The sequence below is a fragment of the Colossoma macropomum genome, unplaced genomic scaffold (genome assembly GCF_904425465.1).
Source record: "Colossoma macropomum unplaced genomic scaffold, Colossoma_macropomum, whole genome shotgun sequence".
NCBI classification, from domain to species: Eukaryota; Metazoa; Chordata; class Actinopteri; order Characiformes; family Serrasalmidae; genus Colossoma; species Colossoma macropomum.
In genome coordinates this window covers 1,690,160-1,704,399 of record NW_023494808.1, presented here as the reverse complement: position 1 = coordinate 1,704,399, position 14,240 = coordinate 1,690,160, and the positions used below count along the sequence as shown (strand labels likewise).

The 14,240-nt window shown below is 41.8% G+C and overlaps 1 protein-coding gene across 1 annotated transcript in view; it reads right to left on the bottom strand.

Annotated features, from left to right (window-relative positions):
• The window catches only part of LOC118798208 (collagen alpha-1(XI) chain-like), a 138,301-nt gene that overhangs the window by 18,376 nt on the left and 105,685 nt on the right, over positions 1 to 14,240 (bottom strand). The window contains 12 exon segments of the mRNA XM_036557581.1: positions 893 to 1,000; positions 2,092 to 2,145; positions 3,895 to 3,984; positions 4,073 to 4,180; positions 6,730 to 6,783; positions 7,843 to 7,896; positions 8,083 to 8,136; positions 9,753 to 9,797; positions 10,061 to 10,114; positions 12,678 to 12,722; positions 12,920 to 12,973; positions 13,073 to 13,126. Coding sequence (XP_036413474.1) covers positions 893 to 1,000; positions 2,092 to 2,145; positions 3,895 to 3,984; positions 4,073 to 4,180; positions 6,730 to 6,783; positions 7,843 to 7,896; positions 8,083 to 8,136; positions 9,753 to 9,797; positions 10,061 to 10,114; positions 12,678 to 12,722; positions 12,920 to 12,973; positions 13,073 to 13,126 — 774 coding nt within the window.

The following is a 14,240-nucleotide window of genomic DNA, read 5'->3' as shown; positions in this document are numbered from 1 at the left end:
AAAAGACACAAAGCCAAGCAGCACCTCCAAGACTGGGTATGGTCACGTTCTTCAGAGTGTCCCTCACTTACCTTTGTCTTTGCCTTTCTGTCTTTCTGTCAGCCTGAAGCACTCTGGCCATTCTCCGTTGACCTCCCTATTCAACAGGGTGTTTCTGCCCGCAAAACCGCCACTCACTAGATGTTTTTTCTTTATTGCACCATTCTGTGTAAACTCAAGGGCAGTGGTCTCCAACCCTGGTCCTGGAGAGCTAGTTTCCCCACAGAGTCTAGTTCCAACCACAATTTGTCATACCATCCAGCTAATCAACCTCTTACCACGTCCCTGATTGGCTGGATCAGATGTGTCAGAGTTAAGTAAGGAACAGAGCAGCTTACGGGATACAAGTTGGAACAAATCTCTGCAGGAAGGTAGATCTCCAAGACCAGTGTTGGAGACTACTGCTCTAGAGACTGTTGTGCATGAAAATCCCAGCAATCCCAACAGTCACGCCATGATCAAAATCACTGAGATCACATTTTTTCCCCATTCTGAAGGTTGATGTGAACATGAAGATACCTGAATATATGCCAGTAGTTCACAACTGTGGTCCTGGAGACACGGTGTCCAGCACAGTTTGGTGATTTACCTGCTCAAGCACACCTGATTCCTTTCTGCTAATTTCCAGGTTTAGTGGAGGTGTTTGAGCAGGAGAACCACCAAACTGTGCTGGACTCTGGCTCTCCAGGACTGGAGTTGTGCAATCCTGTTTTATGCACTGCACTGCTGCCTCAGCATTGGCCAATTAGGTAACTGCGTGAATGAGCAGGTGTACAGTTGTTCCTAATAAAGTGTAAATCATTCTATATGTAACATCCATTCACTCTAAGGCAAAGAAAGAGGTGGGTCTTACTGGTTCTCCCTTCTCTCCCATTGGTCCAGGCCCACCGATAGTTCCAGTACGTCCAGGCTGGCCGATCGCACCAGCCAGACCAGGAGGCCCCCTCTCACCTGTAGCCCCCTGAACAGAGACAAAGAGAGAGAGAGAGACAGTCTTTAATATCCATCTGTTTCTCTTTCCAATTCAGCAATTTGACCATAACCTAATAGAGTTTATTGAAATCAATGCTGTTTGTTTCAGTCAGTGTATTTCAACTCTAACTCAGCTTGATGTAAGTAAACAAGTCTTTACAGTTCAATCTTATTTCAGACTTATTGTCACTAAAATCAAATAAGGAATCATTTTCTAGAAATTTTGTCTTATGTCCAAATAATGTCTTAAAAATCTTAAAATCTCTCTCATGTCCAAAAAGTCCTTTGGACATTAGAGGCACTGACCACAGCAGAAATTACAGAAGCTACAAGACAATGAGAGCGTTTACATGCACTCAATAATCCGATCATAATCGGATTTCTGCAGTTATCTGATTATTCAAATGGTCAAGTAAACAGGACACCCTGATTTCTACTCTGATCGGAGTAAGGTCTAGCAATCCGATTAAGAAATCTGATAAAGAGGCTGGATTCTGGCTCAGTAATCAGATTTCTCAGTGCTGTAAACTCTTACTCTGATTTCTTTCGGGTTTCAGTGTCGCCGCGAGACGCAGCAAAACACTATTGGAGCGATGCTGAAACTACTTGCTTGACGAAATGAAGGATTTAAATATTCTTCTTCTTCTAGATGATGTACGTTCATATTTTCAGGTAAAGTGATGCCATGTTTTTAAAATAAAGCTGCAGCATGACGTTCGAGTTTTACGTCGCGTCTTCTTCTGTGAGTTTATCGGCTGGTTGTAAAACAGAAATCCGATTACTGTCTGACTCATGAAGGCCCAGAGTTTCCCCATTATCTGATTCAGAGCATGTAAACATGTTGGTTGGATTACTGTCAAAATCTCATTTTCTGCAGTTATCAGATTATTAAGTGCATGTAAAAACACTCAATGTCTTCTGATATTTGACAGCTACACATCCTTTCAGACCCATAGCGCTGAGTGAGGGGACATAATTAAGGGGAAAATGTAAATGGAATCTAGCAGATATGATCTGGAAAGGAAACACGTTAACACAAAGTGTAAACAAGCTCTGAAAGACAAAAGGTAAAATACATACAGTTGGTCCAGATGGCCCCACAGGTCCCCCACCTCCTTTCAGTCCAGGTGGACCCTATAAAACAAAAAATACATGATCAATCATCAACCAATCAGAGAGCTTTATATTTCTAAAGCTAGTACTGCCAAATACACTGTAATACATGAATATCCTAGAATGTTGATTATAACATTGATTTGATTGACTGGTATTGATAGATGATTATGATCATTCATTTTTATATGTACTGTAAGTCCTTTTCAATTTTATTCATACACCAAAGAAGTTTACTAGTTGATTCACAAGTCCCAAGTGTCTGAGGTGTGAGTTGAGTCTCGAGTCTCTGAGGTGCGAGTCTGAGTTAAGTCTTGAGTGACTGGGGTTTAAGTCTGAATCAAGTCTTGAGTCTTTGAAGTGCAAGTCTGAGTCTTGAATCTCTGAGGTGCCAGTCCGAGTCGAGTCTTGAGTCTCTGAGGTGCAAGTCCAAGTCTTGAGTTTCTGAGGTGCCAGTCCAAGTTGAGCCTTGAGTCTCTGAGGTGCGAGTTTGAGTTGAGTCTTGAGGCCCTGGGGTGCCACTCAGAGTTGAGATTCAAGTCTCTGAGGTGCAAGTCAGTGTCAAGTCTTCAGTCTCTGAGTTGCGAGTCTGAGTCGAGTCTCAGGTCACTGGGGTTTGAGTCCGAGTTGCATTGTGCAAAAGTCAACTCCTACTGAACACCTGTCAGGTTCAACACAGTCTGAGTCAGGTCTAGAGTCTCTCAGATGTGAGTCCAAGTCTTTAATCTCTAAGGTACGAGTCTGAATCACGTCTCGAGTCTCTAAAGTGTGTGTCAAGTCTCTGAAATGCAAGCTTGAGTCAAATCTCGGAGGTGTGAGTCTGAATCGGGTCTTGAGTCTCTGAAGTGTGAGTCTGAGTTGACTCTCGAGTCTCTGAAATGTGAATCTGACTTTTAGGTCTGTGAGGTTCGAGTCTCGAGTCTCTGATGTATCAGTCACAGTCAAGTCTCTGAGGTGTGAGTCTGAGTTGAGTCTTGGGTCTCTTAGATGCGAGTCCGAGTCGAGTCTGTGAGATGCGAGTCGAAGTCGAGTCTTAATTCTTTGAGGCGCGAGTCTGAGTTTCAAGCGTCTGAGGTGCAAGTCCAAGTTTAGTCACAAATCCATGGGGTGTGAGTTCAGTTCGAGTCTTGAGTCTCTGAGGTATTGAGTCAAGCCTCTGAGGTGCAAGTCCGAGTCAAGTGTCGGGCCTCTGAGATGCGAGTCTGAGACGAGTCTCTGAGATATGAGCATGTATAGAGTCTTGAGTGTCCGATATGTGAGTCCGAGTTGGGTCTTGGGTCTCTGAAGTGTCTAAGTCTCAAATTTCTGAGGTGCAAGTCATGGTCAAGTCTCTGAGATGTGAGTCATGGTCAAGTCTCTGAGGTGAGAGTCTGAGTCGAGTATTTAGTCTCTGAGGTGCAAGTCTGAGTCAAGTCTCAAGCCTCTGAGGTGCGAGTCCAAGTCTAGTCTCGAATCTCTGGGGTGTGAGCTCAAGTTTCATGTCTGAAAGTGTGAGTTTGAGTTGAATCTTGAGCCTCAGAGGCACGAGACCGAGTATCAAGTCTCTGAGGTGAGAGTCTGAGTCGAGTATTTAGTCTCTGAGGTGCAAGTCTGAGTCGAGTCTCAAGTCTCTGAGGTGCGAGTCAGTAATAAGTTGCAATGGTTAACTAGCTGGCTGATTTGATCTAATTTTATTACATTGTAAACTTTCTCATCGACCTCTCAAGCCGTCAATCACTGATCATCTCCTGTCTAGAGTTCCTTCTAATGAAAATTAGGTACTGTGGTTACCATGGCGCCCGGTACTCCTCGACTACCGCGGAAACCTTTCAGCCCGGCCGGTCCGTTCTTTCCGGAAACACCTGTGGATCCGGGGTCTCCCTGACGACAGAAATACATATTCATCATGAGGGAAGACGAGAAATATGCTATGTTGAAGATCCTGAACATGGTGAACATGATTTCTGACCTTTGCCCCCTCTTTGCCGGCAGCGCCAGGTAGACCCTGCTCTCCAGGTGGTCCAGCAGACCCTGGATGACCTCTTTCTCCCATTGGTCCAGTCTCCCCTGTGTTGCCCTAGAAACAGACATTCTCTTAGAGAACTCAGCCAATCAGAGAAGAGACAAACACATTGTTTATGTCTTAAAAAAACATCTCTTTATACATTCAATTGTTTCTGACTTGTTGCTCACTAAAACAAGCACTTTATAATAACAGACTCTAATTAACAACAGCTTAAAAAGTTTGTTAATAACTATTGTTAACACTGTCACTATTAAGTATTAATAGCACAATACATAATACACTATACATTAATAAATTATTTCAATTATTAACCATTTACTTATAGATAATAGTTATTTTTAACAGTGAAAACTGAATCATTAAGTTGATACACAACTAACAAATGATAACTTCAAATATTAAGAATGTACTGAGTTGCATAGAAATAATTTACAATAATTAATAGATTTTCTACATCCTGTTTTAAATGATTAAGCAGTTGTTCACTTTTTTGCTACTGTGCAATACAAAAAACGTAATGCTCGGTTCATTATTTTAAGTGAGTAATGTATACTTTTAAAAAACATTGATAATCATTCATTGGACTCTTATTGTAAAGCTGATTATGATACATTCATAAAGATATATCACTTTACTTATTACACTTAAAATTAATACATGTATAAAAATCATTTATAATGCTTTATTTTTTGTATATCACTACATAAACAGTTAAAAATACACAAGCAACAATTAACTATCATTAACAAATAGTAGACAACCCTTAAGGTGCCATTTAGAGGGGCCTGTTATTATAAAGTGTTTTTAAAAAAGATTTTTCATTATGAGTTAGATTGGATGAAGTTATTGTAGTGTGTACAGTCCCGTTCTTTGGAAACTTTATATTTTTTGCTGTTTTTGTCATTTTTGACGTTAAAACGAACAGAACGATACAATACAATCAATACAAAACTCAAATCCAATGTAAATGTAACTCTTTATCTGACTATGCAATCAGTTGTTTCAATATACAGGGTGATTCAAAAAGATTCATCCGTTTTCAAAATGATTTATTTCACTTGTAAATCATTACAGATCAATGCAGTGAACTGTAAATGGTTTAAATGATCATAAAGTTTATTATGTAATTGTACAAGGTCTCAGTATGAACCTCCTCCAGCTGTACAGACAACATCAACACCATAGTCAAACTCATCCCATACTGGATTGATCATGTCGGGTGTCGCTGCACTCACGGCTCTTTCAGTGCGATTTCGGAGATCGTCCAGTGTTGTGGAACCAACGCCGAACACTCTGAGCTGTTGGAGCTTCACTGCCCACGAAAGTCACACTGCACAGTTATGACGGATTCACTCTTATTGAAGTGGAGAACGCAGAACGCTTTCTGCTCAGGGGTCTCATCTCCTCTCAGACTGAAGGGAGCCATCTTCCACCGACCGTCAGAAACTCTATGACCCCCTCTTACAATTGGTATGTGATTGGTTCCTCGGCGCCTCACAGGTGGAAAAATTCTGTGCTTTGAAATCGGGTGAATCTTTGAATCACCCTGTATGACTGAATTACAATAGTATGCACCTTATTTTTCATGTGACCACTGTGTTTCAAGATTATGGCCAAATTATCTGGTTGGGGAACGGAAAGCATCGTTCATTACCGTTTTTAGCGAACTCAAATTGTCTAGTTAAACATCTCTGAGGTGTTTCTGGGAACGTGTGCAGTTTGTGCCTTTCAGTACAGCCAAGTGAAGATGAAATTACTGCAAGAGCAGCAATGCTATGAGCATAAACAGTGCAGAGCTTCAGCAGAGATGAGACTGTGGCCTCATAATGATTCAGTGAAAAGTCCAGCTGTTAGAATTGAAATCTGAGACCATAAAATGCAGCCAGATGATAAATTGTCAGTTAAACATCACTGTTTGCTCCTAACAGCTGCACATTAACTGGTTTACAAGTCATATTCTCTTTATAGCTGGCTACATTCTGCCCTCACTAGCAGGCTGGGCAGGTAGCAGAAAGCTAACCAGCTAACAGACTAACACTACAATAATAACAGACAGACTTCAAGCCTTTCAATAAAGCACTACTTTGAACCTGAGACAAAGTAAAGGTTACTTACAAGCCAAGTTACAAGATAAATTGTCTTTACTTAAACTAGTGCTGACAAAAAATCCCATATAGCACTGAGCTAACCCCACTAGCTTGATGCTAAAACAGCTAGCTACCATGGTGAACTGTTCTGTTTACAGATCTGCTAAGCTACAAATATCAGCATACAAATATTCAAGTATCCCAACAATAAAGATCATTTATATTTTTTTTTATTTCCACATTTCTATCATGTCAGGATGTTATAAGCACTCAGTTTTATCCATGAGTCACTTAATGCATCATGGGGTGCAGGAATAAAGTGGACAGCAAAACAAAAAAGAAGCAATTAAGAAAAATAAGTTAAAGATTTCTGAAGATGATGTATGACGACAGAGTCTGGGTTCAGAGACAACGATGCACAAAAACTACACTGAACTAACTGCAACACTGAGAGAAAGAAAAGTCATCCGCATTTAAGAAGATTAACGTAAACATCTGAACAGGTAAGCTCACCTGTGGCCCCACCACACCTGAGGGTCCCGGAGGCCCCGTCTTTCCTTGGAAACCCTGAAAAGAGGACGAGACTGCTTTAGTGGCCAGTCTGCAGCTCGGCGGAGACGGCATAGATAACCAGAACAAAAATAAACTCTGTCCAGCGGTAAAAATGTTGACGGTAGCATAACAGAATGAGGTTGTTTATACAAACATTCACCACTGTCTTAACAAAAATGGGTCAATCCCAAAATATAACGGCGTTACTGATGGTTTTGGCTGGTCAGAGTCCAGATTTAAACACTACAGAGAATATTTGGTCTCACATCAAACACAAACAAGCTCAGCAGTGTTTTTCAGCTGTTTGAAGCCGTCAGTGCTGAGTGGATCAATACTGACCATTACTGCTCTCTCTCACTAACTTACTGTAGCTACTTGTTTAATTCTTGCTCATTTACTGACTAATAAATTTTTAATACAGATAACTTACTGTTAGAGATTTAATGAAAATTGTAAGGCAGTCAGCTTATTTACTTCTATGTAAAGTAGCAGATCTATGCAGTGTAATATATCAGCATTATTAAGACATTAATAAAGACAATATGTCTATTATATCAGGGTTGCAGCTCTAGTTGCCCATATGGGAAAAATGTATTCCAAATGCATTTATTTTTGTATGGTTCTGTGTGTAATATTTCCCACATACATTTTACAATAAATGTATTTTAAAATATATTTGGTTAATATGGCAATAAATTCTGAAATACATTTTAGTGTTTGGAATGTATTTCAGCTTTGACAGCAAAGGATTTGACATGTATTTCAAATATAAAAAAAAATATGTGACCATATATTATTTTTTTCCATATGGCTTTTACCAATTTTACAGCAGAATTTCTGTTTTTATGTCTATGTGTGACCACAAAGAGGGCTCTGGGTTAATTAATGTTCGTAGTAGGCGGAAAAGCACTGAGCTATAATAAAAACAAGCCACACCTTTAATAATATTCACAACAGAGGTGGGAAATATGATTGTGTTTTCATTATCGTGATTCTGTGACAATACTCTTTTCTGAGAATATGATGGGTATGTTCATCCTATACTTTTAATATGTGAGATTCATTCAAACTCACCGGCTCCCCCCGCTGGCCTGGATGACCCGGTAGACCATCTTTCCCACCAGGACCCTGGACAAAAACAAGAAACGCCCCTGATCAAATGGCCATCCTACCTCAGAGTGGAGTTAATTTAAACACTAGACAGCGTAGATGAAAGGTAAGCCTTGGTGTGAACATTTTTGTTTTGTTCTTGTCTTGTTTCTGTAAAATGTGTATTATTTGATGTAACTGTGAGTTCCATGAAAGTTCACTTACAGCTGGTCCTTTCGGTCCAATCTCTCCGATACGACCCTGAGGCCCTTGAGGACCCTGAAAAACAAATCATCTGTCAGACAAAATCTGCCTTAACAGCAATAGTTCAAATTTCCACAATGAAAAATTCTGAAATCTGATCTGTTTCCATGGCAACTTCAGTACAGACTGAATTTAGTTCAGTAGCTATTACAGAATAACAGTTCCTAACTCCATAATCTCATCATTAACTCCAGATAAGAAAACAGCATCACACAAACATCCTAACTAGACTAAACCTCCTAAATCCTGTCCTAACTTTAGGATGAACCCCAACAGGGTCCTCACTTCTGTTTAAGGTCCGTTTCTATGGTTTTTAGGCAGCTGTGTCAGCAGCATAGTTCACTACCAGCATAATGAGCTCCATTTATTTCTACTGTAAAACGCTGCTTTCACTGTGAGATGATTTTCTTTTCTAACTCTGCGTTTTAAAGATCTCAGACGCTGCAGACTCGATCTCCACTGCCCCTCTGATCACCTTCGTGTGTTAATGTTGATGATGAAATATTACAGTGATGGTGGTGAATAATGAGGAGACGGAGCTGAACGTGTGTCTGTTTATTAGGAGGAAAACTAACCATGAAGTGAAAGCTATCCACCAAGCGAAAGCTGACCATCAAGAGAAAGCTAACCATCAAACGAAAGCCAACCACCAAGTGAAAGCTAACCACCAAGTGAAAGCTGACCACCAAGCGAAAGCTAACCTAGCAACAGAAAGCTAACCACCAAGCGAAAGCTGACCTAGCAAGAGAAAGCTGACCACCAAACGAAAGCTAACCTAGGAAGAGAAAGCTGACCACCAAGCAAAAGCTGACCTAGCAAGAGAAAGCTAACCATCAAACGAAAGCCAACCACCAAGCGAAAGCTAACCACCAAGTGAAAGCTGGCCACCAAGCGAAAACTAACCTAGCAACAGAAAGCTAACCACCAAGTGAAAGCTGACCACCAAGCAAAAGCTAACCTAGCAACAGAGAGCTAACCACCAAGTGAAAGCTGACCACCAAGCGAAAGCTAACCTAGCAAGAGAAAGCTAACCACCAAGAGAAAGCTGACCACCAAACGAAAGCTAACCTAGGAAGAGAAAGCTGACCACCAAGCAACAGCTGACCTAGCAAGAGAAAACTAACCATTAAGCGAAAGCTGACCATCAAACGAAAGCTAACCACCAAACGAAACTAACCACAAAGAGAAAGCTGAAGACCAACATATAACTAACCTAGCAAGAAAAAAGCTAACCACCAAGCTGATGGATGCAGATCCAGCAGGAAAGTGAATAAGAACCTTCTTTAAGGTTCTCCATATAAAAGCTGGGTGATGTTTTTAGTAAGTGGACACAGCAGGCCTGTATATGTAGCCTGTATCACTCTTTTCTCTCTGCTTCACTCATGCTGATGTGTGTAGTTGTGCTTCAGGCCTGTACCAGCCTGAAAGTGGACTGATGGCTGTCAATCACACCTGCTCTTTAGAATATTAGGCCACGCCCTCATCATTCTCAGACAGGTCTGATCAGCAGTGTTTTATTATATTTCTGTCTCTTTTTCAAATGTCTGTTCCCTGGGTTATGCCAAATTTGCCTGTATTTTTGACTGTATAATTTCTAGCAGGCTATATGTATGTATTGTAGGGGTGCTTACTCTTTCTCCTGTTGGTCCTGGGGGTCCATCGTGCCCAGAAGACCCCTTTAAAACAAACAAACAGAGGTCAGTGCAGGTAAGTTACTTTTATGTTAGCAGTAAAGACCCATTCATGACTTTTATGCTGTCATCACATGACACATTATTTGTGTGGAAAGTGCAGTTGGTAAAGTTTTAACCTGTCTGTTAGTAGAAGAGTAGGAAAAACACATTCTTTACATTTTTGATTTTGTTGTTATTTTCATTATGTGATGCAAATTAAATGTAAGGTGAAAAAATGACTGTAATGTCATTGTAATGGTTTTGACCTTTTCTCCCGCCTTTCCTGTGGGTCCTCTTGCGCCTCTGGCTCCACGAGCACCCTGAAGGAGATCACATACATACAGTCCAGTCATGTCAACTCAAAGTTTGTTTCTTTAGCGCTTTTTACAACAGATGTTGTCACAAAGCAGCTTTACAGGAAATCCAGGCCCAAGCCTCAAAGAGCAAGCCAATGGCGACAGTGGCAGAGGAAGGTTTGTGCACCCCCGGCCACAGTCCCCAGTCAAATTCTCTGTTTTTGTTGATTTTCTAAGCAGAAATCATCCTCTACAATGAACACGCTTAAATTTGGTCAACAACCCTCTTCCTGGAGGAGGATGGTCACCAACCCTCTTCCTGGAGATCTACTTTCCTGCAGAGTTTAGTCCCAACCAGCATCTAACCTGCCCCTCGCCTCCCCCAACACTAATGCATCTGATTCAACCAATCAAAAACCTCTGAAGAGGCTGATTAGCTGGAGCAGGTGTGGCAGACTGGAACTACATCCCCACAGGAAGGGAGATCTCCAGGACCAGGGCTGGTGACCACTGCGCTAGAAGATAAAGATGTGGACTTTTAGTCCTAACACAGCAGTGCACTGGAGGGTCCCGGGGGGCCAGTGTCCAGCACCTGAATACTCTCATCTGTTAATTTCCAGGTTTAGTGGGTGTGTTTGAGCAGGGGAACCACCAAACTGTGCTGGACACTGGCACTCCAGTACCGGAGTTGTGCACCCCTGTCTCAAAACATCTCCGAGGACACAGTGGATTTAGGGCTGCTGTTCGTGCTTTTAACCACTAGGTGTCACTAATGTGCACTGGTTTCAAAAGCTTTGAGTAATGAACCCTTTTCCAATACAATTTAAAGAAAAGCTTCACTGCTTCAGAAAGCCGTCATTAGCATTCGCAAGGGAGGTTTATTATGAGGGACGCATGAAGCTGAGTGATAACAGCCCAAAGTCAGAAAACCAGAGGATGTAAACATGGTGCAATGGGCTGAACACGGCAAAATCTAAGAAGTAGTGATGTTAGCCTTGAACCTATCATCAGTAACCATACAACACACTGACTAACCCACAACCCAACACACCACAGCTAGACACATCTGAGTGTGTGGTGGACACCACAATATTTAAGTTATACGTGAATAAGGTCATGAGTTCATCTGGAGGTCTGCTATAAATACCAGCTGTTACCATCACCTCTGAGGGGATGTAGTTTTTCCCCCATGTAACAGACCCCAGTGTCACGTTTAGGTTACTAAGACTTTGTTCAGACTGTGGGCAAATCAGATTTGTTTAAGACTGGATTTGTGTGTCCAGACGTCTGCAACCTATCTGCATGAGTTACTGTGGTAACGACATAGAAGCCAATAACTATGAATGGAATTGCACTTCAAACCACTTCCAAACGTGGTTTAGATCTGATTTGCAAAAATCAGCTTTCAAGTGTTTTTGGTGTCCAGAGTATCAAAAATTATTCTGGCTATGCCAAACATCGGATTCGGGCTGGCAGTGTGAACAAGGTTTCAGGCTGTGTTCAGACCTCCAGCCTAAATCTGATTTTTGTCTTATTCAAATTGTATCCAGATGGATTTTTTTTGATAGTCTGGACAGCAAAAAAACATCAGATTTTTACAGATCTCAAAGTGTCTCGTGTCGCTCGCAACGCGACAAACAACCAGGTAGCTACTGACGCCTATGTTGTCACCTCAGCAACCCATGCAGCTAGGTTGGTGACATCTGGCCACACAAATCTGATCGCTTGCCAATAACAGTGCAGACAGTTGACTCAAAAGATCTGATTTGATTAACAAATGCAATTTACCTGCTGTCTGGAGCCTAATTACCTTTAGTGCTTTAGAAACCAATGACAAGCTTTTAAATCACTTAAGGACAAAGATTTGGACTTTCAGGCAGGACAGAGTAGATCTGTAGCTCCTGTTCATACTTTGACCACCAGGTGTCACTAATGTGCACTGACTTTAAAAGCTTGCAGTAATGAACACTGAATATTACAGTATAAAAGGAAGCTTCACTGCTTCAGAAGGCTTTGTTTTTCCATAAATGCTTACAAGAAATACAACCCAAAAACCCATGTAGAGACAACCGAGGCTAAACACAAACAACAGCGACCTCACATCCCAATGCTGGAAAGCCCCAGTATACGTATTGGAGTTGATAGGCCTAGAATTAGGGACAGGTGGACCTCATAATGAGGGTCAGGTGATGGGTGGAGCCAGGAGGACCATGGTGAAGGAAAACAACAACAAGAGCACATGGCCTAGCCATGCAAGCTACTGCACAGGCCCAGCAGGGGGAGTATGTGACATTTTCTGCAGTATTTTAGTGTACCATGTATGCTTATTTGCTGAGTTTAACATGGGAAAAACTATATATAAAATGTGCCATAATTTTTGCACAGGCCACATTTTATGCTTTTTTTGTACATAAAATTCAGCAAATACATAGTAATTTTGTATTAAAATGAGCAGAATCGTGTCTCTATAGAGGGCATGTTAACTTATTTACACTTAGAAAATTGACAACTACATGGACTTGGGCGTGCAAACTTTTGCGAACGACTGTGTATTAAGTAATGATGAACGCTGGATGTGGACACTCACATTAGGGCCCCTTTGTCCTGCAGCGCCCGCCTGCCCTGGAGGTCCCTGAGAAAAACAAACAAACAAATAAAAACAAACAACAGATCAACATTGTCCAGTTTCTAGATCATTACAAACAGAGGAACAAACTGAAAGACGTCCGATTTAAAAGGTTGATTTCTCTTGTAAAAAATCATACAGATCATTCCTTTCGTCATTTTTTTCAAAGTGTTTTAGCTGTTTTAACTCTAGTGGTGTCTGACCTTCCTTCCTTTCTCTCCTGGAACTCCCACAGCTCCTGGAAAACCGTCTGCACCCTGACAACAGCATCACAACAACACACAGAGTTACACACATGATAACAACGTTCATATTTCAGACACTGTCGTCATGGTTTTACATCGTCATTGACTCACCTTCGGCCCTTGACGTCCAGGATATCCCGGGAGACCGGGAACACCTAGTTTACCCTGAGAGAGAAAGAGAGAAAGAGATAAATATATAGTTAAATACTGTTGTGTCATGGAGAAGAAGCGTTGGCCCTATTATCAGAAGACCATGAGTTTGATCCCTGGTGACGCTACAGCCGTCTGTGGCCGAGAGTCCAAGAAAGCACAGTTGTCCTCTTTTTCTCTGGGTGGGCAAGATGGCCCCCCTCTCCCCCCGTAACAGAACTGGTGGTTAGTGTTCTCCTCCGAGCGCGTTCAGCTGTCCAGTGACAGTTTGAACAGATGCGGTCGAGGTCTCGGAGGAAGCCCTCCTAGCACTGGTGATATCGTGTGATTGGCAGAGTCCTAACTAGTGGGTGGAATTCGAAGCAACTAAATTTGGGAGCAAATGGGAAAATGTCAATGGGGGCAGTCGTGGGCTGGAGGTTAGGCAACCAGCCTTGTTGCCGGTTTGATCCCCTGAGCCAACAGTATGTGGCCTAAGTGCCCTTGAGCAAGGCACCTAACCCCCAACTGCTCCAGCGCTCTGGGCAAATGGGCTCACTGCCCCCTGGTGTGTGTGAATTCACTAGGGTGTATGTGGTGTTTCACTGCACAGATGGGTTAAAATGCAGAGGTGGATTTTTCCCCTTGTGGGACTAATAAGGGTAACTTAAACTGCTTTTAATGGTAACCAAACCATCCCCACTCTAAATAAGCCCAAGCCCGGCACAAAATAACACAATAAACACATCACACGCTTTAAACCGAAGAACATCTACGTTAACAAGATTAAACAACAACATAAACAGTCCGTTTAGAGGGGGGGCAGGGCTACGACACGGAGTATGATTACTGCGCCCTAAAAGTCCCTCTCTTTCTGAACAGAGCATATGACAGCCACCACAATATATTAAATATATCGGTTTTCTTTTTCTTGCAAATTGAAAAGGGGCCAGTTGCTCGTTACACTGTGTGAAAAAATCACAATGAAGGGACCAAAAGAATGACTGGGAGAAACACCCGGTTCCATTAACCTCCACTGTAAATTCAGAATGTTTTCCCTTCTCCTGTAAAGTTAGCGTTTTGGACATTCAAGGTTTTGTCCCAGCAGCGACCATTTGTAACATATATAATCCAATTGACATATATTTGT